The sequence below is a fragment of the Sebastes fasciatus genome, chromosome 10 (genome assembly GCF_043250625.1).
Source record: "Sebastes fasciatus isolate fSebFas1 chromosome 10, fSebFas1.pri, whole genome shotgun sequence".
Lineage (NCBI taxonomy): Eukaryota > Metazoa > Chordata > Actinopteri > Perciformes > Sebastidae > Sebastes > Sebastes fasciatus.
The window spans coordinates 32,053,465-32,078,106 of NC_133804.1; the positions used below are offsets into that span (position 1 = coordinate 32,053,465).

General features: G+C 42.3%; 2 protein-coding genes across 6 annotated transcripts in view; one reads left to right on the forward strand and one right to left on the reverse strand.

Moving 5' to 3' along the window:
* drp2 (dystrophin related protein 2) overlaps positions 1-5,650 on the forward strand; it is a 213,592-nt gene extending 207,942 nt beyond the window's left edge. For all 5 annotated transcript variants that reach the window (XM_074647509.1, XM_074647506.1, XM_074647507.1 and 2 more), the window contains one exon: positions 166-5,650. In XM_074647509.1, coding sequence (XP_074503610.1) covers positions 166-185 — 20 coding nt within the window. In that variant the 3' untranslated portion in view covers positions 186-5,650. The remainder of the gene's footprint in view (positions 1-165) is intronic.
* Positions 5,651-5,687: 37 nt separating this feature from the next.
* On the reverse strand, positions 5,688-23,444 carry LOC141774727 (uncharacterized). Its single transcript, XM_074647512.1, has 8 exons — positions 23,315-23,444; positions 21,413-21,592; positions 20,859-21,047; positions 18,979-19,155; positions 18,293-18,434; positions 12,150-12,763; positions 7,881-8,022; positions 5,688-6,616 (listed from the first exon to the last, which is right to left on the reverse strand). The coding sequence occupies exons 1-8, from the start codon at positions 23,408-23,410 to the stop codon at positions 5,913-5,915; spliced, it is 2,244 nt and encodes a 747-aa protein (XP_074503613.1). The 5' UTR covers positions 23,411-23,444; the 3' UTR covers positions 5,688-5,912.
* Between the last annotated feature and the right edge of the window lie 1,198 nt (positions 23,445-24,642).

The window sequence follows — 24,642 nt, forward strand, 5'->3', positions numbered from 1 at the left end:
CGCATTTAAAATGTAATTTGCCGGGCAGTCCAAAGCCTGTAACTTGAACAAAGAAAGGGATTATCATAATTATAGCCTCCTCGGTTATAACATTTTCTCAGCCTCGTGCATGCACTTTTTAAAATTGTAAAAGCTTTTACTCGTCTTCTTGTTTCCTAATTTCAGGCACCACCTCACACATCTAACCACCGGGTGGGCCTGGAGGAGCCGAGCGAAAGGAACGCCTGACGGCAGAGGGAGGAGCTCCGTACGGCTGAGGTCAGGCCGCGGTACAGCCGGCCCTGCGACCGCTGCAGCAGCTATGATACCCTGAGCTAACCCTCCACTGGAATCTGTGCACTAAAAGCCTTTTTCATGCAAAACTGCTAGAGGCTCACGCCGACGTCCGTCTGGCCGGGCTGCGCTTCACCACTTCAGCGGCGCCAGCCCGACACCACGTTAACGAGCCAAAGGAAACTAACAGGGAGGTCAGGGAGAGACTAAAGCAAAGGAACAAGCCCAGCCAAGACACTGTGCTTACCAGTATCTGTGTAGTCGTTAGGAGGTGTGAAGCTTTATACGTCCACAGCACAAATTGGACCTTCCTCGAGGAGAACGTTCAAAAAACAAAATGCAAAAAGGAAAAAGAAGAATATCCCCTTGTTTTGTCAGAATGTTTTCTTTCCTCCTTGAATGTGTTATCACGGTTGTTATTTTTGTTTTTCGAAGGGAGGCGGCGCGTTAAAGCTCGCTAGAGTAAACTAGATCAGGGCTGGGGCCGACTGCATCTCATGTGGCTGCGTGGTGAGATTGTCAGGGAGTTGACAGCACCCACAACGAGCTTATTTACTTTGTGAGAAAGACACATCATCAGTTAAATCCATGATTTATTTAAGACAGCCAAAGTGCCCGGTAGCACAGCGCCTCTGTATGCACACACTGTGTTCCTCTAATCCTCTCAAACTGCTTGTCGCTCTCATCGCTCGCCTCTCCCTAAGTGAGCCCTTTACGCTCATACAGACGCACGCACGCGCGTATGCTGCTACATCCACGCTCCTTATTTACACCCGTCCCTCATTGTGCACAAATGGCTCCCAGCGTGATCAATAACGTGCCGTGCTGCATCACTAAAAAATACAGACGCTTCCATAAAAAATGGAGATCCATTTCATCTCTTTGGCTCGCGGGATTTAGACACGCTCTCAGTTTTTGTTTTTTTAGCCAATTTGTACTGAAACTGGGGCTTTTTGTTGAGGAAATATCTGCCGATAAATATCAGCATGCAGGCGTCCACTGTGGGAACTCCTCCCGCTGTGTGCAGAGAAAGAGGAGGAAGGAGCTCCAGGCGAAAGTGCTGCAAGGCTGAAGTTCTCTTTCTCTTCTCTGCGAGGCCAATTCCCGACACTACGGGGGGGGGGAATAAGGCACACCACCATTACTCCGTCCTACACTGACATCATCCTTAATAATCCCTCCTCTCCATGTAGATTTGAAAAGAACACTATAGCTATTGATTCTACATGCCTCGTTCTCCCTCGCTAATGCGTACTTAATTGCTTTTTAGATTTAAGAAGAAAGACGAGTGGTTGAAATGGCTCTGCCCTCATCGTATCGGGGTCGTAGGGTGCGTTCTGTTCTAAACATAGCACAGTCATTGAATGCCTTAAAACCAAACTGAATCCATAACGAGAGTCTTTCTGGACTTCTTTGTGTCATTGTGTTTTTACATCCAGGGACGGAGGTTGCATCAGGAGTGTGTGTCTGTGAGCCACCAACACGTTCTCATCCCAACTCGTCACATACTGACGCTTTGTCAGACCCTCTCGGCGTCACCTTACGGTCGCAGTAAACACATGATTAATGTTGTTAATTAAAGGGACTCTATGTAAGAATCAGAAATTGCTTGTTGCTTGTTGCCGAAGTAGGAAGAGTCAACACTGTTTTGCAAGACGGGCTTCACTAGATAAAACTTTGAGGTTTTGGTGCATCCGTGTAGTTTGTGTTGGAGTCTGAATCTGAACAGCGTAGCCACACGCGAGCGTGCATGGGACACCGACCTGCAATGATTTATACGTGTAAGAAGTTACAAACAGTCCCTTTAAATAAAAACACTTGCTTAGGTTTAGGCAACAAAACCACTCAGTTAGTTTTAGGGGGAAAAAACAACATGGTTGGGCTTAAAAAATGACTACGTTTGTACAGTGAAAATGTGACTCAACGTTGTGAACACGGGGCGCGAACGAACAACTGATTGTAACGTGGAAGTGAAACGTAAGAGAGATGCGAAGAGACACGGTCTTCCTGGATGAAAGCCGTGTGTTTGTTGGACCAATCCACCTCCAGTCCCCGGTTTATATAACCCCTCCGACAGGGAGCCTGTATCTTCGCCGACCGTGGATGTAGAAAGAGAACTGGATACGGCATTGTTATGTTCATTGCTGTGAGTGTTGCTCAGTGACAAAATGGCTCGACTGTCGAGTGACAAAGTACCCGGAGTGATAGCGTTTCCTTTAACTCTGCCTCCCAGCCCTCGCTCCAGCCTCGGTCTGGGTCTCATTCACATGAACGGAGGAAGGGAAATAACTCTGGATTCGGTTATTACAACTTTTATGACCTAACGATTTATCCATCCATCCATTATATGTAACCACTTATCCTATTCAGGGTCCTAATGATTTAAATAAGGGCTATTCAAGTGTTGATTCACCTCCAAAAACACTTATCCGCTGAGTTACAAACGTCTCTTTCCCAATGTAAGTCTATGGGAAAAAGTCATTTTGGGCCCAATGGCGTCACATGACGGACACGGAAGTGGTAGTACCGCCGTTTGGCCACTACAAAAATCTGCTTCACAGCCCGGCGCTCTTCCTTCCTACTTCCTTAACTCCGACTTACTACGGAACACGCTCCGTACAAATATATAAGTTCCGTGCAACTACCAGTACAAATGTAAACTGCTCAAAACCAAGACAGACATTTAATATTGTCAAACAGACGTTAACAAAGTCACAATGTGTTTAGGATCAAATGTTTAGTCTAGAAAACGGTGTTCTTTTGATGTAAAGTGTTATCAAACCTTTGAACATCCCCCTCCACTTGATTCGAAACCATGGTTACGACAGTTTCCGTCAGAAGTTCATCCCAAAGCTTGCCGATGTATTTATACCCTTAAAGAAGGGTGCTTCATTCGGCTGTGAGCGTGATTACAAACGGAGTTCAGTCCGTCACGGAGAGAGGGAATGAGGAGGGTTTAGAGTTTAAGAAAGGCCCTGTGTGTCTCTTTTCTCTCTTTAAAGTACGTCACCACAGCACTCTTCCTGTGCGTTTACTGTCGCCGTGGATTGGTTTACATTGTAGTCAACGGAAAGCTCGGTGCGTCGCATACCGGTGCTAAAGGGTGCCTTGTGCAGCGGTATCGAACGCCCCGACAAAGTGTTGATATTTGACGCCCTGGCAATGAGAACGTGCCGGTGTTACTCTCCGTCAGTCTCGAGGAAGAAGATGTGAAAAGTGTTGCGTGGATCACAGCATCACGAGCATCCATACGTTGAAACCAGTTAAACAGGGCTTTTATGGGTGAAGCTGTGATGCTGGGGGGCGCTCGGAGCGACTAAAAGATCTGAGAAACAAGAGAGGAAAGGTGGAAAGAAAAAAAAAACAATCCATTCATTGCTGGAGGGCTGGTGGGAGAGATCCACTTTGATGTGCCTGCCACAGCGAAAATCTCCAGAAGCAGGATGCCTGAAACAAGCCGAGCCGTGGCTCCGTGGGTTTCTCAGCAAATCGTTCTCACAGAGAGATTCATACACGGCGAGGAACTCTTCTTAAACCTTAAAATGACACTCTGACCTCACACGCGAGCTTGAAACCCATTTTCTGCATTCATTACGGGCTCCCCCCTCCAGGCGCACAGCGCTCACATTTTGACACCGTCCTCCTCGGCACCCACTGCCTGTTAGTTTTGATACTGTTGCTAGGGAACTGTCCCCAAGGACGCGGTACCACAGGTTCTGTGAGTCGGGGAAGGTGATGTGCCGTTCATAATATAAATGCTAAATAGCCTTAAGGGAAGCAAGAGAGAGAGCGCCCTTCTCCTCTTCTTCACGTCCACCTCCACTGAAGCCTGTTGCTGCTCGGCTGCTGGAGAGAAGTCATTATCATTCGTTGAATCCGTCTCCAGCATCACTTTAAGAGTTTGTTCTGGCGAAGCTTCTCAGAAGTCAGAACAAAGAGCAAAGCAACTCGGCATCGTGGGTGAAAAGAAAAGAAAAGAGAAAAAAAAAGAAGCCATGACAAGCAATGTTTATTCATAGACATTAATTTATTGGTGTTCACACACATCTCATTACGCATTGATGATCACACTTTTATCTCTTTACTCGGTATGTGGGTACACGGAGTGATGTAACGGTGACAGCGTGTGAGAAAAGAAGAGGAGGAACTCCCCACAGGGCCGCCTGTCAACAACGGTCGTGTTTATTTTAAGACAATATAGAGGAGGCAGATAAATGAGATAAATACACCAGGTGGTTTCACGACATACACAGGTTGTCCACACGTGTCTCTCCTGCTGCTGTTTGACTCCAACATTAACGTTAAGGGTCATCCAGCTGCAGGAGAGTCACCTCTCTTTGACCAGGGATTCTCAAAGTGGGGATCCAGGGACCTCCAAAGGTCCGTGGCACTCCGTCAGGGGGTCCGCGAAATAAGTTGCTATAAATTATAAAACTGTTAAGGATGCACCGATTGCAAAATTCTGGGCCAATACCGATGTTTAAAATAACAATTTGATAGCTGATACCATTTATACCAACTATGTTTATTTAGTTTAGTAGTCACATGACAATCACAGCCAATAGGAACGCTCTCTCTCTCTGAAATGACCTGTGATTGGTCACGGGCTAGATGTTTTAAAGCCTGAAAACAGAGCCATGAGGAGGAGCAGAAGTTAGTAATCTCTCAGAACACTTGAATTACAATATGCTGAAAGGTTTTTATGGAATTTTTGCCCAATGATGCCAAATATATATACTGCCTACTGCAGCTTTAAGAGGGCATCTTTGGCCCCCACAAAACTTCGGGAACCCCTGTGTTTGACTGTGATCATCTAATCCATGTTCACATTTCTATACTGGTAGCAGCTCCTGATATCCCCCCCCATCACACGCTGAAACATGCCCTACTCCCCGTGGCGTGACTGACGCTGTGTGATTGGAGAAAAAGTCTCTCCACTATCTCTCTCCAGACTTCTGTTACCGCATGTAGCCGACGACGATCATCACCTTCCCTTCGCCTTTGTTTCACGACCTCCATGTTTACTATCTACGCTTGTGTGTGTCACCTCTCACATGACGCGGCGATGAATCACCTCCAACACGGTGTTGATAACACTAAAACACATCTATACACTCACTCTCATACCTTATACTGGTGAACTGAGGTTTGTTTAGTTTGATTTAAATCACCATTAATATACCTCATTAATCATTCAAATGTTTTAATGTTTTTATTTTCTTGTCCAGCACTCACTTGCTGTCTTTTTCTCTGGAGTTTTTAATCTGTATAAAAAAAAGTTTTCTGAAGAAAGGCTTTTTACTGTAATAACAAGTGGGTTACTGGCTGCTTTCTACTCTTTCTGTACAGAAATAAAAACTACTTTGTATTTGGCAAACTCCTCGTCTGCCTGTGCTTTTTCATGTGCCTGCCGAGAGCTGACAATAAAACTTAAGTCAGAAAGGTGCCAAACGCACGCTGTTTATATGAATTCTTCTCCTTGTGTTTATATTTGGATTTGTATGTGGCAGAATCAATAATCCCTGTTGAAACTTGGCTGTTTATTGCTTGTCGTTTCTCTTTCTGCGTCCATATTGCTGTTAGTTTAATGTGTATTTAGCTTCAGTGTTGTTTTGGGTCTTCACACGACAACTTTAACCCTATTCTGATTGAGTGCCAGCGTTTCCTGTCTTATCACAGGCGGCTTTGTCCCCTTGGCTTTTCCTGCTTGGGACCAGTGGAGAACTTGATTGGCATTTGACCTTCTTCCTGACCTTATCCCGCGCTGATCTCTTGCTCGCTACACTATCCGTGCCTGTGCCGTTGGCCGCAGCGGGATCGCTATCTCTATCTGTCGCTCGATTATCTGGTGCACCCTGAACCACGACACACTCTGTGTTTTCATTATCTAACCCCTCTCCGCTCGTCTCTCTCCCACTCTCTAGCTCTTTATTACTCCGCTCTGCTTTCACATCTGGATCCCTCTTTGTTCCTGCGTCATCCACTCCCTCGCTCGCAGCAGGGGCGGCTTTCTGTGAGCTTTCCTTGTCTTCCGTCTCACTATCTTCTGTCTTCTTCTTATGTGCTTTGGGGTTTTTTTCTTCTTTATTCTTCTTCTTTCCTGCTGCGCTCTTTGCCTTGCTCCCACCAGGCCCCCACTTCTCCTGTGTTGTGTTGCTGTAGGTCTTGTTCTGGCGGACGAGCATGGTACGCAGCCTGTCGCCCATCTTTTTCAGCTCCTGGCGGACGAAGGGTTTGAACGCTGGGTCCAGTTTCTCCACCGTAGCGAAGTCCCTCCGAGCTTCGGACTCGTTGCACAAAGCAGCGTGTGCTCGTGCTCGCTGATACACCGCCTTAAAGTTACCTACGGGGAACAGACAGTAAGGGTTAAATTAGGGCCGTCAATCGATTACATTATTTAATCGCGATTAATCGCATGATTATCCACAGTCAATCGCAAATTAATCCTAAATTTTTTATGTTCAAAATGCACCTTAAAGGCAGGGTTGACGATGTTTTCCAGTCTCCACTATCTGTTATATTAGTTGAAATGGTCTTTACAACCCGACAGCGATCCATTACTGATGAGCTCTGAAAAAGGACCGGAAAAGAGCCGTCATCTGTAGCTGCTGTAATCCCGTAAAAATGTCTACCAATCACTGCCTCGCGGTCCGCTTGGAAAGAACCAATCAGATGCTTCCCTGCTCGTACTCTAACCTTGGCGTGCACCAGCCTGACCTCAAAGCGTGTCGCCACTGCAAAATTACTGGAGAATGGAAGCCAAAATTTTGCGCAAGTTTGGAGCGTTATTTAACCTCCTCATCAACAAGCTAGGTGCCAATGGATTCCTTAGTTTTTCTAGTTTCATATGATGCCAGTATCTTCAACTAGCTTTAAAACTGAGAACCAAAAAATCGCAAGTTGGATTAACGCGTTAAAGAAATTAGTGGCGTTAAAACAAAATTGCGTTACTATCTCTGAGAATATTATAAAGCGCTATATAAATCTAATATTATTATTATTATTATTATTAACTTTGACAGCCCGAGTATAAATGAGTGAAATATTGACCTCTTGAGGCAATAGGAGGAGAAACAGGAGGTTTAGAGGGTAAAATAAAGTAGCAGAGAGAGGATGAAACAGCTGCACTGAACACCAGCAGTGAGACAGCAGACAGACAAAGCAGAAGGCGAAAGTTGGAGAGAAAAGTAAATGAAGGGAAAGCATAAGAACAACCGTTTCACATCAGCCTCAACTATAAATAATTCAGTCATAGCAGAAACAAAAAAAGGAAAACAATGAATTCATTTTTTGACTGTGATGTCCATGGGTGGGTGCCGGGGGAGCGAGAGAGAGAGAGAGAGAGACTCGGCAATGCGGTTGTGAATGTTTGGTTTCTTCTTTCCCTGGTAAACAGAGAGATGAAGGAGAGCTGCGGTGTGAAGGCAGGCGTTAGCTGAGGGCCATGCATTTGTACTCGCAACTGATATTTTTAAACTCAAATAATGAAGGTGTGTGAGGAAAGAAATAATGTTTATATATACTCATGTACCTATTTCTTTATGAAATCACGTCTCTTTGTGTTTCCTCCTCATGAAACTCTCTTCACACACTAACACATTATTCACCTCTGTGCTTCTTCAGCAGCTCGTCGTTGAGCTCCACCACTCGGCCGTGTTGTTTGAGCTCCAGCATGCACTGGCTGAGGTTTAGGGTCAGTGGGAGACGCACTTTGTCAAGCGAGTCCCAGTCCTCGCCATGTTGATCCACCTGAGTACACAGAGAGGACAAAGGTGGGTGGGAGGTGGTGGTAGATAGATAGCAGAGCAAATGTTGAAAAGATGAAACAAGGAAGAGTGACAACAGGAGAGATGACGGATTATAGGGTGAATTAGCCTAATGTGGGACATTTTTTTGCATTTCATATATCTGGAATATATTGTGATATGAAGCCAATACTTTAAATTCCAACCTAGTACCACTCCGACATCCCAGGATGTGTCCTAAAATGTAAAAAAAATATTTTTTTTGGAGTTTTTTTTCAAGAAATTTTACATTTTTTGTCTGTATTTCAAAATGACAGAAAAAAAATGTAAAATGACATGTTTCATTTGTGATTTACATGTAAATGGTCTTAGATTTACAGTATTTTTTGTAATCACAATCATAATTATCTGTATTTAAGCTTTTCTTGAACATTTTTAAAGATAATAATTCTGTTTTTTAGAGGTTTATGACTCTATTTTAACAATTAATTTATGTTAGAAGAAAAGGATTTCATGGTATTCTAAAAATATTTCTTGTAAAAATACAGATTTTTTTGCAAAATTTCTGAGAGTTAATGTAAATTTGGGCTTTTGCAATGTAAAATTACATGTTTCATTTGTGATTTATATGTAAATGGTCTTAGATTTACGGTGTATGACTATTCTAACAATAAATATATGTTAAAAGTAAAATATTTCTTGTAATATTTCAGTAATAAAGGCTAATTATATAAAGATAATTACTGTTTTTTTACAGTTTATTTATGTTAATTAACGGACAGTATTTTTCCGTTTTTTAACAGACATTTTCTGACGCCCCTGCTGCCGGAAAATTTCCGTTATTTTACACTTTTTTTTACAGTGTAATTAAACCAAAAATGCAGATATCACACTCATAAAATAAATAGTAGGCATATCAGTGCCAAGTTGTCTCAGACAAATCTTTATTTCCTAATGTGGAACAGTCATATCTGAAATGTGGGACACTAAAAAGTCTGTTAAGAGACACTAAAAATCTCCTTAATTAATGTAGGAAACACTCGAGGCTAAATGTGCAATCATTTTACCATTTACAATGTTATTGCTGTTACAAAACGTAGGCTTAGGTGTGAATGTTACATGGAGAATCGAACAATATCAAACAAACAATAAGACTATAAATAATAATAAATAAAGACTATAATAGTTTTGAAGAATTTCGGCGTATTAGAAAGACATTAAATATCAACAGTTTTATTGACTTTTCTTTGTTTGAGGAAGACCTACACTGGAGTTTAGGTGTCCCACTTTACAGCAACTCACCCGACGTATAATTGTTTTTGTCATATTGATTGTCTATATTGTATTTTTATTATGTTGTTACTCAACATCTATTGCACTTCTGTCCATCTGTTGCTCCTCCTGAGGTTTCTTCCATTGTTTTCCCTGTTTCCCTATCTATAGGGTGACCAGGTGTCTCACTTTACGAGGGACTGCACAGCATTTGTATCCCTTGTGTCACGTCCCACATATCAAGACGATGTCCCACATTTGTATTGGCTCTAGTTTTCAAAAGTCCACTACAGTCAAACCACTGCAGGACAGACGCTTTTCTTAAAATCTGGCTTTTATCCAATTGGCTGTGAAGAAAGCAGGGAATAAGGCTGTCATCATGTTAGCTGTCAAACTGTGCACACGTGGGTCAAGTGCAGGTCGACACTTCACCGTCTTTGCTTCGCTACGCCCAACGGGAGAAAATTGCGAGTCACAGCAAAGTCACAAACTGCAGATTTAGGGCGGAATATTGATGGAAACTACCACAAAGAAAAGGAAGAGCAGCTACAACAAAGACTGTGAAACTACTTATGAGTATTTATAAGCCGGTGGAAGGCGATTCTATAAGGGTTTTTTTGTGAAATTTGCCAAGCAACACAGTAGATGTGAGTCTCATTAAGAAACGTGCGGCTCAAAAAGAGATGTGCCGATCCATGGATGCATTCTGGTAAAGCATAGAGATGTTAGAGATAAGGGGCAGAAGAGAAATGTTTATTATTTAAGTTAAAGATCATTGTTCAGGTGAGGTGTTGTTTCCTGCTTCGGCATTTCAGCCTGTCGTACCTCCGCCAGTGCCATTTGGTCAGGTCAGGTCAGGTTTGACCCCGTCATGCCGGCACCACGGAGCAGTTGGACTACTGCTTTGTTGACAAAGCCCCGGCATCCGACCTCCACAGGATAAACCTCGGCTTTCCAGCCAGCCTCTTGGCATTCCGCCGCCAGCTCTGAGTATTTTAGATGTTTCCTTTGGTGGGCTGCTGTCATGCCGTCTTCCCAGGGGACGGTAGGCTCAATGATAAGGACCCTTATCTCCACTGTGGACCATAAGATGATGTCTGGCCGGAGAGCGGTTGTAGGGATCTCTCTCGGGAAGACCAGCTGCTTTCTGAAGGTCCACCAACGTCTGCCACTCTCTGCCGGGTCTGAGTATGGCATTCCTCTCGTGTGCAGGTACTTTGAACGTGCAGTGTAGTGTAGACATTGCTGTTTCTGGGGTGCGGTTTGCTGCTACCCGACCTCTCTCCAGCACCTTGGCCAGTTTGGCCAGGACTTGGTCATGGCTCCACTTGAAGCATCCCTGGGTCAGCACCACCTTGCATCCTGATAAGACGTGTCGCAGACTTGCCTTGATGTTGCTACACAGCAGGCAGACAACTTCGCTTCCGAACCACTGGGTGAGATTCCGGGTGCATGGGAGGGTGTCGTAGGCCGCCTTTACCACAAAGCTTTATTATTTAAGTTAGATAGACATTATATCAAAATTGTCTCTCAGCCTTGGTAACGTGTCCCACATTGTCCCACACAAACATACTCCTTGTCCCACGTTTGGTTTGTTGGGATCTGGTTGGGTTGGGCATCCTGTACAGATTGTAAAGCCCCCACATCCCCTGAGGTAAATTTGTGATTTGTGATATTGGGACTTGACAAGGGAGGAATGATGAAGCAAAGGAAAGAGAGAGATGAGGTAGAGGATTGTTAGAATAAGGAGGAGAAATGAAGATGGAGGAGGGTGGGCTGACAAGAAGAGGGAGTTTGTTTTGTGTGTAAAAAAGGCGTGAGGGAGTTCGACAGCGAGGTGTGGCAGCAGCGAGGGAGGAAAGAAAGAAAGAAAAGCAGCACAAGGCGAGCGCTGTCACGGTGATATCTCTCTGTGCTGTTATATTTAGCGCTCTTTTTTCTCTGCTCTTCACTTTCGCTACCTACAATGCCACAGCTGCTCTTCAGTAAAAAAAAAAAAAAAAAGCAACAATGACGGATGATTATAGTTTACAGTCCCCTTTTGTAAGACGACTTTCTGGCACATTCAATCCTGACGTCCACCTGGACGATCATTGCCATCACAAAAGGTTTTTAATTTACATCTCATTTCCTTGTGTGGATGCTTTAACACAACTTCACTATGTAGTAGGGCTGTCAAAGCAAATGAGTTTTAACACCACTAATTTTTTTAACACATTAATGCAATAGATTTTTCGGGGTTTGTAGCGGGCTCAGTTTTAAAGCGAGAGTGAAACATCATATGAAAGTAGAAAACCTAATGAATCCATCGGTACCAACCATGTCATGACGCGAAGGAGGCTAAATAACGCTCCAAACTTACGCTAAATTTTCAGGAAAAACTGGCATGTCCATTTTCAAAGGGGTCCCTTGACCTCTGACCTCCAGATATGTGAATGTAAATGGGTTCTATGGGTACCCACGAGTCTCCCCTTTACAGACATGCCCACTTTATGATAATCACATGCAGTTTGGGGCAAGTCATAGTCAAGTCATCACACTGACACACTGACAGCTGTTGTTGCCTGTTGGGCTGCAGTTTGCCATGTTATGATTTGAGCGTATTTTTATGCTAAATGCAGTACCTGTGAGGGTTTCTGGACAATATTTGTCATTGTTTTGAGTTGTTAATTGATTTCCAATAATAAATATATACATATATTTACATATTTGTCCACTCCCATGTTGACAAGAGTATTAAATACTTGACAAATTTCCCTTTAAGGTTAATTTTGAACAAATAAAAAATGTGCGTTTAATCATAAATCATCAATATTTGAATCGATTGACGGCCCTACGTATGTAATCAATGACACTAACCGTATTCTGGAGGACGTCCACGTACCCGATGGCCTCCGTGAACTTTGCAGATGCCTCTTCAAACTCGTTTTCTTTAACGAGGAAGTTTCCTTCGTTCTGCAGGAACATGACCAGTCGTAACATCTGCTGCCAGTCCTTCCCCTCTTCTTTACCGCTGGCGTTTTGATTGATCTCGGAAGAGCTCGCTTCCTCTTCGTTATCTCTTCCTTCAGTTGGTGTAAACTTATTTCCCCCGAGCTCCTCTTTATGGGCTTCTTCGGCAGAGTGAATGGATGGAGGTTCGTCTTTACCTTTCTCTCCCTCCACTTCATCTTTACTCCCCGCAGTCACACTTTCACTGTCTTCTTGTTTACCTTCCTCCTCCTCCTCCTCCTCCTCCTCCTCCTCCTCCTCCTCTTCTCCATTCTCCTTTTTCTCCAGCATGTTCCAGTATGTCTCCTTCTCCTCCCAGTACTTCTCCCTCATGCAGTCTGTCAGGGCCTTCAGCTCTCGACCGACAAGACAGGCCAGAGTGGCGTCCAGGTTGGCCACCGTGTTGAAGTCTCTCCGGGCTTCCTTCTCATTCCACACGGCGGCGTGGGCCTTCGCTCTCTTGTAGTAGCCCTTCACACAGTCTGAGACACAGAAAAACAACAACAGATACAGAACGAGAGAGAGAAAAGCACAAATAAAAAGCAGAGTTATTGATGTCCTATAACCTTGAGATATTGAATAATAAACCTGCTCTTGTCTGCTGAAGCTGAGGCGGCCATTTGTCTACATTTAGGACTGTGTGTAGGTGTGTGTACTGTTAGTGTGTGTATTTATCACCAGCCTTTAAAGACCAGTGTGTAACATATCAGGGGATCTATTTATATAATATTAATAACTATGTTTTCATTAGAGTATAATCACCTGAAACTAAGAATTGTTGTGTTTTCATTAGCTTAGAATGAGTCCTTCATATCTACATAGGGAGCGGGTCCTCTTCACGGAGTCCACCATGTTTCTACTCCATGTTTCTACTCCATGTTTCTACTCCATGTTTCTATTCCATGTTTCTACTCCATGTTTCTATTCCATGTTTCTACTCCATGTTTCTACTCCATGTTTCTACTCCATGTTTCTACTCCATGTTTCTACTCCATGTTTCTATTCCATGTTTCTACTCCATGTTTCTATTCCATGTTTCTACTCCATGTTTCTACTCCATGTTTCTATTCCATGTTTCTACTCCATGTTTCTACTCCATGTTTCTATTCCATGTTTCTACTCCATGTTTCTACTCCATGTTTCTATTCCATGTTTCTACTCCATGTTTCTATTCCATGTTTCTACTCCATGTTTCTACTCCATGTTTCTACTCCATGTTTCTATTCCATGTTTCTACTCCATGTTTCTACTCCATGTTTCTACTCCATGTTTCTACTCCATGTTTCTATTCCATGTTTCTACTCCATGTTTCTATTCCATGTTTCTACTCCATGTTTCTACTCCATGTTTCTATTCCATGTTTCTACTCCATGTTTCTACTCCATGTTTCTACTCCATGTTTCTACTCCATGTTTCTACTCCATGTTTCTACTCCATGTTTCTACTCCATGTTTCTATTCCATGTTTCTACTCCATGTTTCTACTCCATGTTTCTACTCCATGTTTCTATTCCATGTTTCTACTCCATGTTTCTACTCCATGTTTCTACTCCATGTTTCTATTCCATGTTTCTACTCCATGTTTCTACTCCATGTTTCTATTCCATGTTTCTACTCCATGTTTCTACTCCATGTTTCTATTCCATGTTTCTACTCCATGTTTCTACTCCATGTTTCTATTACATGTTTCTATTCCATGTTTCTACTCCATGTTTCTACTCCATGTTTCTATTACATGTTTCTATTCCATGTTTCTACTCCATGTTTCTACTCCATGTTTCTATTACATGTTTCTACTCCATGTTTCTACACCATGTTTCTATTACATGTTTCTACTCCATGTTTCTACTCCATGTTTCTATTACATGTTTCTATTCCATGTTTCTACTCCATGTTTCTACTCCATGTTTCTATTACATGTTTCTACTCCATGTTTCTACACCATGTTTCTATTACATGTTTCTACTCCATGTTTCTACACCATGTTTCTATTACATGTTTCTACTCCATGTTTCTACTCCATGTTTCTACACCATGTTTCTACTCCATGTTTCTACTCCATGTTTCTACTCCATGTTTCTACTCCATGTTTCTATTCCATGTTTCTACTCCATGTTTCTACTCCATGTTTCTATTCCATGTTTCTACTCCATGTTTCTATTCCATGTTTCTACTCCATGTTTCTACTCCATGTTTCTACTCCATGTTTCTATTACATGTTTCTATTCCATGTTTCTACTCCATGTTTCTACTCCATGTTTCTATTACATGTTTCTACTCCATGTTTCTACACCATGTTTCTATTACATGTTTCTACTCCATGTTTCTACACCATGTTTCTATTACATGTTTCTACGGTCGTATCTAGAAGATAACCCGCAAATTATGAAATCTGGCAAAAACTTGCAAAAACTCTTGCGAGACTCGCTGCCCAACGACCTTCCCTAACCTTAACTATTCAAGGTTAAAGCCCAACCTTAACCATCTCACGAGAGTTTCCCAACTGGCTCTAGAGAGAGCCTTTCACGTTTTTACGTTACCTGAAGGCCACCGTAGTTCTCCGACACGCTTGTGAAACTGCAGTAGCGTGAGCCGCAGAGTGTTAAACCGTGGCACCGCCAGCCGCCATCTGACTTGCGTTGCTCTCTTAAGTAGTGTTATTATGGTATGGATGACCTCTGAGAGAGGTGAACGGCGTTACCACGGTTTTGCACTCGGCGTCTCACATTACTGCAGTTTTGGAAAGGGAGGAGTGAGCGGAGGGGTACTCTGCAATCTGCAACCACACCACTAGATGTCACCGAATGCTACACACTGTCCCTTTAAAGGTTAAAGGTCCTGCACAACCACACAGGTGTTTCCAGTTACGTGGCTGATTAGAGCTGCTCAGGTTGAAGTTGTGCTAGGTGGAATTTTTGAGTTTTACTTGTAACAGAGTTTTTTTTTTACATGGTGGTGTTGTTGCTTTTACTTGAAGAGTTGTCAACTTGATGGAAAAGCGTTGTGAAACTACCTGAAAGTGGGATGAGATGTTAATTTACAGCTGCTACTGGAGCCTCTGGTGAGTTTCAAGCTTGTTCTGGATAACATATTGCAAAGCTGAATGTTTTAGGCAAACGGGGAATTGACTTTTGTCATTTCTGTCAGTGAATTTTAAAATAAAATGGTTTGTAGGAATGCCTCAACTCTAGAAGAGGGTTGACTGAATAGGTAAATGTGTCTTAATTTTCTATTTATTGTCAGTTTATGTTTACAGATGTCATCTTCTTTTGCTATCCAGTCAGACTTGCAGTATTGTCCTACACACTGCACCTTTAAAGGTCCCATATCGTGCTCATTTTCAGGTTCATACTTGTATTTTGTGTTTCTACTAGAACATGTTTACATGCTGTAATGTTAAAAAAAACACTTTATTTTCCTCATACTGTCTGTCTGAGTATACCTGTATTCACCCTCTGTCTGAAACGCTCCGTTTTAGTGCATTTCAACAAAATTGTAATGGAATTGCGTTGCTAGGCAACAGTTTGGGCCCATGTTTACTTCCTATCAGCTGATGTCATTCACATACACTGCAACAGGAAATAAACTGGGACACATTTAGTATGTTTATGTTTAAAACTGTGTAATGGTCTAAATATTGTATATTTGTGACATCACAAATGGACAGAAATCCTAACGGCTTGTTTCAAACGCACAATTTCTGAATACAGGCTGTGTTTATGTCTCTGTATATTGAGCGCTTTGATACTTTCACAGTATTTATATATCACTTAAACCTGCTTTATAATATAAAAGATATGAAAATCTTACTTTTTACAATATGGGACCTTTAAAGCAAAAAGTTGTTTTGCAATATGTATGCTTATTCCTTCTAGATGAGAATTTATACCGCTCTCATGTCTGTCTGTTAAATATGAAGCTTAACTTGCAGAAGTGAATATCCCAAAATGTCGAACTATATTCTTTTAAAACACATGAACTCACACACACACACTGTGTGCTTCCTCTGTTTCAGCAGAATGGACTTATGTGCTCGATGGCTCAGTTCCTCTCTTCCTCTGCAGTTAATTTCCCTCTACGCTAAAATCTTCATTCAGCCAACATTTAAACAGATTTCTTTGTCGCCTCTGGCAGAAGCCGAGACACCGCAGTGAGCCACCATCGGGGCTCTTTTCTAAAGAATAGCTGGGCTGAGCAGAGTGGGCTGACTTTAACTGATACAGACGATATCATTTTGATGACAGGAGGGAACACCGGCAGGAAAAGGGAGAGAAGAAGGGAAAGGCGGAGTGATGCTGGTGTGGCGGCAGCTCGTACTATAACCAGTGGAGCTCAGAAACTCCTGCCCAATCATTCCACGTTATCGCCTCACTCATTAACAAGTTGACACCCTTCCTCCTCCTCCTCCTCCTACCACACAAGCTCGAGCACAAACAGCCACAAAGACAAATATAAAACTGTGAATCCGGGGCTGAGGGACGGAGAGTAAAATAAAGGCTGCCTCGGTGGGACCTGTCTCTGGGTGAGGGGCATAATTCATAAGGCTTTGAAGTGGAGGCTGTGCCAGCATGTGAGCTCCTCTAGGATTATATGAGTAGCCATGGGTATGACAGTACAATGCCCAGGGCTGCTCCAACTGTAAAACCCTTTGTAATGTCAGCCCTCAACCCTCCTACATACACACAGCCGCGGCAGTAAACCCAGCGCAGGCATCAGACCCTGACCTGTCAGCTGTTTTTTTACAACATTTTGAAATTATTGTGTTTGTCTCCGTGTTCATATCCAGGGATAGAAGTAACGCTGTGGCTCTCATTTTACTCCTCGCTGAGCAGCTTTTCATGTACATGATTACAAAGAATGGTTTGACATTTTGGGGGAAAATACTCAGGTTTTTTTTGCTGAGAGTTAGAAAAAGTAAATTGCTATAGACCATTTTCACAGTTGTAAACATGACAAATGTGTCTCAGTTTATTTCCTGTTTCAGTGTAACATGAGCTGACAGGAAGTAATACCACAGGCCCAAGCTGTTGCCTAGCAACGCAATTTTCATTTCTGTCCCGTTAAAGGTCCCATATTGTAAAAAGTTAGATTTTCAGGTCTTTTATATTATAAAGCAGGTTTAAGTGATATATAAATACTGTTAAACTATCAAAACACTCAATATACGGAGAAATACACACACAGCCCGTATTCAGAAATTGCACGTTTGAAACAAGCCGTTAGGATTTCTGTCCATTTGTGATGTCACAAATCCACAATACTTAGATTATTACACGGTTTTAAACGTAAACATTCTAAATGTGTCCCAGTTTATTTCCTGTTGCAGTGTATGTGAATGACATCAGCTGACAGGAAGTTAACATGGACCCAAACTGTTGCCTAGCAACGCAATTCCGTTGCAATTCCGTTGAAATGCACCAAAACGGAGCGTTTCAGACAGAGGGTTAATACAGGCATATTTAGACAAACAGTATGAGGAAAATAAAGTGTTTTTTTAACATTACAGCATGAAAACATGTTCTAGTAGAAACACAAAATACAAGTATGAACCTGAAAATGAGCACGATATGGGACCTTTAAGGGAAACAGCGAGACTGGCTCTGTCTAAACAAAAAAAATCTGTCTACCAGCATCTCTAAAGCTCACTAATTATCATGTTATGTCTCATTTGTACAAAAACTGAAGAGAAAATATGACAAGTTTTAGTTTTACAGAGCTGGCTAGCTGTTTCCCCCTGCTTCCAGTCTTTATGCTAAGCTAAGCTAACTATCTCCTGGCTTTGCTTCATATTTAACCAACAGACATGAGAGTGATACTATCAGTCTTCTTATCTAACTCTTGGCGAGAATGAGAATAAGCATATTTCTCAAACTGATGCAGCTGTGTCTCAGTCAGCTCTCCCTGGAAAAGGGTAAATTAAAGATGTGTTTCAGTGCTGAAAAAAACAAGGATTAATTAATTATCAGAATAAATAAGTCAAATTCAATCTAGCAGAGTCCAGAGCGTTTATACCTTTGTGTTTCTCCAGCAGCTCGGTGGTGTGCTCTATAACTTCATAATACTCCTCCACTTCCAGCATACACTGGCAGTAGTTCAACTCCAGGGGGACGATCATCCGACCCAAATTAATGTAGTCCACATCGCCCGGCATCTCCTACAACACACAGATGGAAGAACAAGATTAGTGCTGTTGTGTCTGTTGGCATCTTCATCTACACGTATTTTAATAATTTATTATTTGAATTCTGTAGGTTGTTATATATTTTCACACAGACTCAAACATGACATGACTTTAGGATACTGAAGGATATCCCCCAAAGCCTGCTGAACAGAGCTGTTTGCACGCAGGCCAACGATCTGAAAGCCTCCGACATCAAAACTTGTGAATGTGTCTAAGTTGCCAAAAAATCAGAAGAATCCTCTACAACTGTCTTATCAAAACATCTCATACACAAGTCTCCCTCCAGTATTCCTCCATCCTCTTATCTCAGACTCTTTCCTCTGCCAGCCCTTCCAACCTACTGCCTATAATCAGGGACACAGTGAAGCATAGCAAAACAGGAAAACAGGAGTCTCCCACTGGAAAAGAGCGAGAGCTGGATGTCCCAAAAACCTGAAATCCTGAGAAAACCTTCAATATTAACAAGCCTGCACATCCCTCTCCTTCCCATCTTCCTTCCCTGTAATCCTTCACTCACTCTGGACTGGACTGTTCTCAGCAGCAGCACGGCCTCTTTGTACTTGCTGGCAGCCTCTCTGTATTGTCTCTGCTTGACCAGCGCATTGCCCTGCATGTGGAGGATTGGCACCATCTGCAGCTTCTCATCCTTCTCCATCATCCAGGACTCTCTTTGGTAGGACATGGGGTCTCCCACCTGGAAGCCGCAGGGGGGCAAGACGAGAACACAACACAAAACAAAGACAGTCAACGGGAGGAAGAACTCCACTGATGGAAGCACAAAGTGAATGTTAAATAGGTACAAAGACTAGCTGTGGTGGGAAGAAAGAAAGTACATTTACTCAACACAAAACACCAATTTAAGATACTTTAGACCTCTAATACTTGTTACTTTGGCTTTACATACAAAACATGATGTATTTAAAGGAACAGTGTGTACCAGAAATATAATATAATCTTTTATATTGCTTTAGAGGTGCTGGTAGGCAATTTTGTTATCTTTGGACGGAACCTGGCTAGCTGTGCCCCGCTAGTTCAGGAGTCAGCAACCTTTACTATCAAAAGAGACATTTTAGGCAAAGAAAAAAAAAAGAAAATCTGTCTGGAGCCGCAAAACATCTGAGCATTGTAATGAAGGTAACACAGTTTATAGTCTAAGTATATAGTATATAAGTCTAATGCAGTGAGGGCCAAAGTGCATATGTACTACGGAGTATTAGGGCCACATTGAGGGGAAACAAATTTGAGGTTTCCAGAATAAAGTCATAATATTACGAGAAAAAAGTCGTAACATTACGAGAATAAAGTCATAACTTAACGAGAAAAAAATCTAAATATTATGAGAATAAAGTCATAACTTTACGAGAAAAAAGTTGTAATATTATGAGCATAAAGTCATAACTGTACGAGAATAAAAAGAAAACATTGAGGGGGATTTATTGGCAAAAATGGAATATAATATTAATAACTATGTTTTCATACTTCATACTACTTCATTACTAAACTAAGAATCGTTGTGTTTCTTTTATCTTAGAACGAGTCCTTTATATCTACATAGGGAGTCTTCACGCAGTCCGCCATGTTTCTACAGTAGCCCGGAACGGACAAACTAAACAATGACTCTAGAGAGAGCCTTTCACGCTTGTGAAACTGCGGTAACGTGAGCTGCAGAGTGTTAAACCGTGGTACCGCCAGCCGCTGTCTGACTTGCTTTGCTCCCTAAAGTAGTGTTATTATGGTAATGATGCCCTCTTAGAGAGGCGAATGGCGTTACCGCGGATTTTGCACTCGGCGTCTCACATTACCGCCGTCTTGGAAAGGGAGGAGTGAGCGGAGGGGTACTCAGTGGGTTGCAATCTACAGCCACACCACTAGATGTCACCGAATGCTACACACTGTCCCTTTAAAGGTTAAAGGTCCTGCACAACCACACAGGTGTTTTCAGTTATGTGGCTGATTAGAGCTGCTCAGGTTAAAGTTGTGGAAGGTCGAATGTTGAGCATATTTTTACATTGTGGTGTTTTTTACTTGAGTAAAGGATCGGTCTTCCACCACTGAAGAGTCGTCAACTTGATGGAAAGCCATTATGAAACTACCTGAAACTGGGAAGATGCTAATTCACAGCTGCTACTGGAGCCTCTGGTGAGTTTCACGCTTGTTCTGGATAACATATCATTGCAAAGCTGAATGTTTTAGGACGGGGGGACTTCTGACTTTTGTCATTTCTGTCAGTGAATTTTTAAAAAAAATAGTTTGTAGGAATGCCTCAACTCTAGAAGAGGGTTGACTGAATAAGTAAATGTGTCTTATTTTTCTATTTACTGTCAGCTTATGTTTACAGATGTTATATCTTCTTTCGCTATCCAGTCAGACTTTGCAGTGTTTTGCCCTGGTGCTTACCTGCAGCAGCTCCATGATAAATATAAGTGGCTGAGGAGTTCTCATTAGCTCGTCCAGCTCTGGGAACCCGGTGGAGTGATAGTGGAACATGTTTCCCATGCCGCACATGTGTCTCTGGCCCTCCAGTGGGTCTTTCCCTTGAGCGATTAGCCTCATTCCCTTGGACACGATGGGATACAAGCCTGTGTGCTGCAAAAATTAACTCATCAACAAAAACACATAAACAACGAGTCTGCAACGAGACATAGAAGCACTTAATCATGCTAACCCCCCCCTGGTGCTGCCAGCCAGCGCTCAATCAGTCCTAGATGGAAAACACAAGAAATGGCCACAATTTAACTAGCAAATGTTTTTCTTCAGAAGGAAAAAACCCACTAAACTTTGCACAGATTGCTGTGTTGTGTTTGTAATACGGAGCATGTAGGAGGCTTCAGAAGGTTGATTCATGCGAATCATAATGAGGAGCAAACGCTTCCCTTCCTCGCTCATGAACACTCATTAGGACCTCTTTTAGGGGCCTAATATCTCAGTGTATGTGTGTAGTTTCAACTCACAATGGCATCACACCAGAACTCAGCCACCTCTCCAATCCTCATGGACGCCAACAGGGTCTCCCAGATCTCCATCTTGAACATCTTCCCGTAAAAGATCTCACACGGTCTGCCGGCCAGTCGACTGTCATCGATGACCGTTCGTTCAAAGTCGTCCAGCAGAGTCTGGAAATGGAAAACCAGCTGGGATGGAAGGAGGAAATTAATGAGTTAAACTATTCCTCAACAAAATATACTTAAACAAATGCATACAAAATCTAATAGTGGTGTTCAGTTTGTCCATTACTAGGTCATTAATTTGTACTTAACGCCTCTGAGACCCACAATAGACCAGTCTTTTAGGGTGTACGGGGGTCTTTAGGGGGAGATAGCAGGTCAACAGTAGATGTCACATAGAAGTGGTGTACATCATCTGAAAGCTGAGAACATGATGATTAATTTGAGATGCTGCTCCGCACTGTGAGTCAAGTTGTTCTAGTCATAAATGGAAGTGTATGATGGTCATCTCCATGCTCTATTATGTCTCATAAGTTGCTGCAGCATTTTTTGGGGGGTTGATACCATTTGTTAAACAGATTTGGGGCTAAATTTAACATTTTTTTACCACTCGAATTGATAAAAATGATCAACAATCCCTTCTAAATACCACATTAAGACACCAAGACCTCGAGGAACACCGTAGAAAAAGCCATGCTGTGATTTGGTATAAATAGCTTTTTGACATTTGGAGATTTCTGCAAGAATTGCATTTTTTCGGCGATTAGATGGCGAGCGCTTCTGTTGTGTAAACTGCTCAGAAACCCCCTTATTGTCAATCTAGCTGGGAAAGCCATCCATCCTCTGAATGCTCTAGTTCTTTAGTTTATGGCTGTAAAGTTTCATGAGGCTGTGATTATCCTAGAGGTCTCCACAGGTAATTTTATACAGTGAGGTCAAATTTCAAAAGAGTGAAATAGCTTCTATTGGGACTAACATCACCACACATCACTGTAGCTCTAAAACTGAGCCTGTTACAGCCTCTGAAAGACAGTGAAGTCAAGTTTTAGTATTGAAGAATCCTCTGTGGGATTGTTTTGTATGCAGGTATGTGTACACATATATATATATATGTTTTCTTCTCTCCTTTTTGAGATTGTTTTATATCTCTGATGACATATTACAGGATACAATAGAAGGAAAATGAGTCAACTTTGATGACGTGCAGCTTAAAGCTTGATTTATTTTCAGAGAATTGAATTAGACTGAATGCTGTGATATATTTCAGTCACTTCTTTTGTAAAGCATACGTACATGCTGGTTTTCATTATGTTTTTCCATCTGTTTGTGTGCGTGTGAAAGACTGAAAAAGCCTTCGCCGTCACTCTGACTGTAACATTACGTTGGGCTCCGTGTAACCTTCTATTTATAGCTTGACAGATTGTGTATAATGGTATGATAACTGTGTGAGCCACTGGGGGATCACCTCGCTGGCGAGGGAACACACACACACACTGTAATACAGACGCACAGGTGAATTCATGCTGGCATTGTCATGGAAAGTGTTTGTCACAGTGTCCAGGCTTGGTGCCATATGGCTGGATTTGACTGGGAAGGGGAAAAAAAGTCGGCGACCGGCGGATCAGTGGATGAACAGAAACACAGACACGGTGCCAAGAAACATGTTGCAATTTGGTTGACCAAATGTTTGCTCTGTGTGTAAGAGCCAGATACAGAATAAATTCCCCCACCTCATGAATAATTCAACAGGATCTAATCGAAGTGAGCAATGCAACATATGGCTAAAAATAGCTGATTTTCTTCAGTGGAATATTAACACATCACAACAGCAATTATGTAAGGACTAAATATCCTATCGTGCTGATTTTGAATCTTATTTATGCTATCAAATTAACTGTGACTTGCTACCTTTGTCCCAGGTGCAAAGTGTGGCAGCGGTCCTGCTCCTCCTGCCAGGATCTTCTTCCTGACTCCTGGATGGTTGACAAGGTACGTCTCCTCCATCGTCACTCTTCCTTGAGCAGCACCAGACAGAAAAAATATATGTGTTTTTTGGAGATTTCTTCCTCTTCGAGTCTGTGTTCTTCTGGCTTTCTAATTAGCCTAGAGTGGAGAGAGTCTTGGCTGGTTAGCTGCTCTCTGACAGATGGCAGGATTAAGCAGGGTTTGGAGGTGGACACTTTAATCTGAGGAGCTAATCTCTCGCCTACCCTCTTGCGATTGGCGGGCAATCCCTGCTAGAAAGGGAGCAGGAGAGGCGGGGATGATCGCCGGGCCAACGAGAAGATCACTCTTGATCAAGTTAAGATCATTCTGGAAGGAGAGTAATCTGATGGTTTAGCGACGCAGCTGTCCGGCCACGGTGGGAGGCCTTAACATCACACAGGAGAGTGGACAGGAAGTAGCCCTTTAACCTTTAACCTTTAGTGTATAATCACCTGAAAATAAGAATAGTTGTGTGTTTTCGTGACCTTAGAATGAGTTGTTTATATCTACATACGGAGCGGATCCACTTCACCGCCATGTAGGTGGTAGACTGGTGCTAGATAGGGATTGGGACATTTGCGTTTTCACGTTGGCCACCGTAGTTCTCATACACCAGGGGTCAGCAACCCGCGGCTGTGGAGCCACATCTCTTCAGCTCCTCTCCAGTGGCTCCCTGTAGATTTAAAAAAATGTAAATGAATAACTGTTTTATGTTTATATTTTCATTTTTATTTATCATTGTTGTAGGTCTATGGTACGACGGTACGACGGAGTATTAGGGCCACATTGAGGAAAAAAAATAAATCTGAGATTTTGAGAATAAAGTCATAATATTATAAATCAGTAATTTTACATGTTATTTTCTTTTTTTCTCTTAAAGTTATGACTTTATTCTCGTAATATTACAACTTTTTTTTTTATCCTAAAGTTACGATTTCTTTCTTGTAATATTTTGACTTTATTCTGAAAATCTCAGATGTTTTTCCCTCAATGTGGCCCTAATACTGCGTAGTACATTGTCTCTTTGGCCCTCACTGCATTAGACTTATATACTATATACTTAGACTATAAACTGTGTTACCTTCATCACAATGATCAAATGTTTTGTGGCTCCAGACAGATTTTTTTTTTCTTCTTTTTGCCTAAAATGGCTCTTTTGATAGTAAAGGTTGCTGACCCCTGCCCTACATGCCTGGCACATGGAAGAAATTTCAGTTGGTTGCAATCTGCAACCTCACCGCTAGATGCCA

Coding starts and splice junctions, on each gene's coding strand:
- LOC141774727 (XM_074647512.1), bottom strand. CDS start 23,410: ATGGAGGAGACGTACCTTGTCAACCATCCAGGAGTCAGGAAGAAGATC. Junction 12,764..18,292: donor GCTGCTGGAGAAACACAAAG/GTATAAACGCTC, acceptor TCTGTGTCTCAG/ACTGTGTGAAGGGCTACTAC. Junction 6,617..7,880: donor GCTGCTGAAGAAGCACAGAG/GTGAATAATGTG, acceptor TGTTCCCCGTAG/GTAACTTTAAGGCGGTGTAT.